We start from the raw sequence: 3,967 nt of genomic DNA on the forward strand, positions 1-3,967 counted from the left end.
TTGTTTTTCCAAACACCCAACCGCGCAAACCCCCAAGAAATGAAGAATAAAAGAAATCCTGTCCCTCTTTCTGTCCCTGTCCATGTCCTATCCATATTATGTGCAGTCCAAACTTTGTTACCCCTCTTATTAACATGGCCGAGGGTGCTGTTCACTTTGTCCGTTCCCGTGAAGCCTCATAAGCCAGCAGTAACCAGATTCCCCAACCTACTTTGTCTGAGGATCATCATGACTCGGTGCCGGCGGCTGTGCCGGCCCCGAATTATCTACACCCTGCCAGCTAGGATCCCAGCCCTTCTTGGTACTCACGGCGTCCTTGGTTTCTCCCTCTATGACCATTTCCTTGACATCGCTCCAGTACTCCAGGCGTCTGACTTCCTCGTCAGCTCTCTTGACAGCCTGGTGGAGGTTCTCTTCTCGGCGAGATTGTTTCTCTTGGAGCTCTTCGGGGCTAAGTGGTGGTGGTGATGCTGGTGAGGACATTGCTCCGTCTGTTGGAGGAGGGGCTTTGTCGTCGGTAGACTTGCCCTTACCCTTTTCCTCTTTCTCCTCCTTCTCTTTCCTCTCCCGCTCTTCGACAGTCTTGTCATAGACCTCCGTAAGCCTCGCCAACATCGCCCGTCTCGAAGCCTGGAAGATGAACATGGACATGATATCGTGCATAGCGCCCGCCAGTCCTTCGAGGTTATCATCGGCATGCTCAAGATAATTATTCACCGCCTCGATCTTCTCCCTGTCAATCCTGCACTCCCTCAGCACCGCAAGCAACTGCTCGACATTCTCAATATCCTCCATTATCTCATTTTCTTCCTCCAGCGCCTCCGAAATACTCCGCAGGCTCGCCCGACTCCGGCGCGAGTTCATCACTGAGCTAGCCCGGCTGGGACTGCGGCTCTTGGTGCGCGTCCTGCTCATGCTCCGGCTCCGGCTCCGGCTCCTCTCCCTGTTCATCTCGGCGGAAGCCCGGACGGTAAAGTACTCTGGGTTTAGCTTGGACGCATCCTGTCCCTCATGCAGAGCCTCATACCCAGCTGCTTTTTTCACACGTTTCCGTATCCATGCCCTCCTTCTTACGAACGAGTTCCAGCACTTTGGGCGATGCCATGACAATCTCTTGCTGAACGCAAAGCTGTACTCCCACCCTTCTTCATCGGCATAGTCCTTCTCATGGTTGACGCGCCACTCGGGCCAGGCCCACTCCCATGATGGATCGGGAACCTGCGCGTTGGTGATGTCCGTTGGGGAGGCACTGTGTGCGAAGTTGGTCCATGCTGGCGGGTCGAGAGGGCCGAGGGCTTTGCCAGAGAAGAGGGGGCTGCCGCAGAGGAAACAGCCGCGTTGATTTTCATAGAGGATGTCGATAGCGGATTCGGGGGTGGTTAGGGATTTTCGGCGGGTGCTGCCATTGGCTTCGCGGGGGACTTTGGAGGCATTCGAAGCCTTGGTTGGTTTGGACTTGAGAGATGGGAAGGATAGTTTGCGTTCAACTTCGGTGGGCTCGGGGGTGGGTTCTGGTTTGATGATGTTAGTACTTGCATGGAGCCCGATGGTAGCTCGACTATACGAGTTTACAAAGTTGGTGAAGTTGGCTAGGATTAAACTCACGTTGCACGTAGACGGATGGACCATCCAACGATATCGTAGCCGTCGCGTCATTCTCTGCGATGGCAGTACCCTGACTTGTTTCGATGCGATGTGGAGTAGCATCTCCGTTCTCTACTCCGGGTCTGGGCTCGGTGGAAACGGAGAGACGTTTCTGTGGGCGGGAACCGGAAGGCTCCGAAGCCTTGTGGGTGTTTCCATTTGTGTTGACGTGCGCAAGAGATTCTCTGGAACTAGTTGGCGAAGCGTCTTCCTTGTCTATCAAGGTGATTTCATGGTCGAAGTCGCTGTCCTTTGGCGGAGGCACGCGACGAGATGAACGGTGATGACGACGGATTTTGGGCATGGCTACTCGGTCACAATAGCCGAGATGGTGTATGTAACAACGTAGACAAGGACAAAGACATCAAAGTAGGTAGTGTACTTGCTTGATGGACCCGTTGGCTGGACCTGGCTAAAGGCGTAAGGGTCGGAGCCAACGCCGTGGAGACGCGCGCTCTGGGGTCAAAGGTCGCGTGTTTCTTCTTATTCCTTCTTTACCTACGTACTGCTCATAGACACGGACTTCTGGATTGGAGCAGGTAGGTAGATCTCTAGGGAACTTGGGATCCAGGGGTTCGAGGGTGAACGGCAGCAAGCAAGCAGGCAGGCAGGCAGCTCAGGCAAGGCGTTTGGCTTGCAGACGGGAGTGTGACGCAGCGAGGTCGACTTAGATGGTCGACTGGCAGAACTGAGAACCCAAGTGCCACGATACGCAGTACATGTTCCAAGGTGCTGGGTTGGACTCTGGAGGCTGGTAAAGTACCAAGAGTTCCTACTTCTAGTGTACACTAGCAAGCGCAACTGGAAGGCCCTGTAAGTTCTGGACTCATGTGCGCAACCTAACCTAATGATGTAATTCGTGTAGGCAGGTGTCCACAGTAGCTCCAGCTAGCTAGTTGAGCTCCAGGGCTGAGTATCGTACATTAACATTTTGGAAGAACAATGCTGAGGCTCGCAAAGCCACTTTGATTGATTCTCAAAAACAAACAGTAGATTTTGAAGAACTACCTACACACTATCGAGGAATGTCTGATATCTTCAACGTCCCAATGGCTACGCTAGGTAACGCATGAGTTCTCATTTCTTTGATCAATCACTGTTGACGACTGCCAGCCAGAAATAGCCCTGGCCCTTACCTTAAGCAAACATGTGGGTCCCAGATCTAGTCTTGGCCTCCACACGTTCTCCACTGTATCAACGGCCCCGCTCAGGCCCAGAGCGACCTACGTCATGAATTCATGATTGAATGCCAGGACAGAAGGCACCGCGGGCCTTGACACAGCAGCCGTTGACTCGGAAGCAAGCAACAAGCACGTCCAACTGGGAATTAGTTATGGAAATTGGAGAACTTGGGGACGGGAGTGGAAAGCGAGGTGAAGGGATGACATATGCATTCTGGAGCACTGCGTTTTAAAAGTATATAATATCGTCCATCGTCTGTCTACCTTATCCTGACCACTTACACATCAACACCACCACCACAACAACACAAACAAATCAACACTCAAAACAACCACTCTCGCGATAATCGCAAACCACGCAATAATCACAAAACACATTATAAACCTTAATACCACATCAACAACAACATCCAAAATGTCTCAGTCTCGCATTCTCCCCATTCTCGGCGCCGGCGTTGTCGGTCTCGGCGGCTACTACATCTATAAGTCCGGAGGCAGCCCTTCGGCCGCTGAGAAGAAGTTTGAGGGTGCGTATCCCATCACCCCATTACACCTTCCGTCTCTCTAATTGTTATCCCCAACATATTGGCGCAACGATACTGACCTGGAAAACAGCCGACCTCCACCGCGGCGCTGCCAAGATCAAGTCTGAGTTGCCCAACTCTTCGCAAACCAACGCCCGCCAGGAGGGCGCCCACTACGGCAAGGAGATCGGTGGCAAGATTGACGAGGCTGTAAGTTCTTTTCTTTTCCCTTCATTCACCACCACCACCACCACTACTCCTCCTCCTCCTCCTCTCCCACACGCGAACGCAAACAAGTGCTGACAAGTAATGATGATACTGCGAAACAGGTCTCCCAAGCAGACAAGACCTACTCTTCAACCAAGTCGCAAGCCGAAGCCCTCGCCAAGGACACCAAGGCCGAAGCGCTCAAGAAGATTGACCAGTTCGACCGCACCGTGGAGCAGAAGGCTGCCGAGGCCAAAGCTGAGGTTTCCAGCTGGTTTGGTAGCGGCAACTCCAAGTAAATTGTTGGCGATCCTCAAATAAACATCGAAAGCAACAACGACATCAAGTGCGCGAAAGGGAAGGAAAGCATGTCAGGCGTTTGTCTATGATAATGATGAAAGGGTTAATGAT

The 3,967-nt window shown here is 52.6% G+C and overlaps 2 protein-coding genes across 2 annotated transcripts; one reads left to right on the forward strand and one right to left on the reverse strand.

Annotated features, from left to right (window-relative positions):
- Positions 1 to 207: 207 nt before the first annotated feature.
- NEUTE1DRAFT_77373 (uncharacterized protein) lies at positions 208 to 2,069 on the reverse strand (the record flags this gene model as incomplete). The annotated part of the gene is made up of 2 exons (XM_009850153.1): positions 208 to 1,511; positions 1,606 to 2,069. 2 exons carry the CDS (start codon positions 1,946 to 1,948, stop codon positions 208 to 210), a joined length of 1,647 nt encoding a protein of 548 aa, XP_009848455.1.
- A 1,055-nt stretch (positions 2,070 to 3,124) lies between these two features.
- Positions 3,125 to 3,967, forward strand: NEUTE1DRAFT_144589 (uncharacterized protein; the record flags this gene model as incomplete). Its single annotated transcript, XM_009850154.1, has 3 exons — positions 3,125 to 3,352; positions 3,441 to 3,559; positions 3,679 to 3,967. 3 exons carry the CDS (start codon positions 3,241 to 3,243, stop codon positions 3,853 to 3,855), a joined length of 408 nt encoding a protein of 135 aa, XP_009848456.1.

This window comes from Neurospora tetrasperma, assembly GCF_000213175.1.
Source record: "Neurospora tetrasperma FGSC 2508 unplaced genomic scaffold NEUTE1scaffold_1, whole genome shotgun sequence".
NCBI lineage: Eukaryota > Fungi > Ascomycota > Sordariomycetes > Sordariales > Sordariaceae > Neurospora > Neurospora tetrasperma.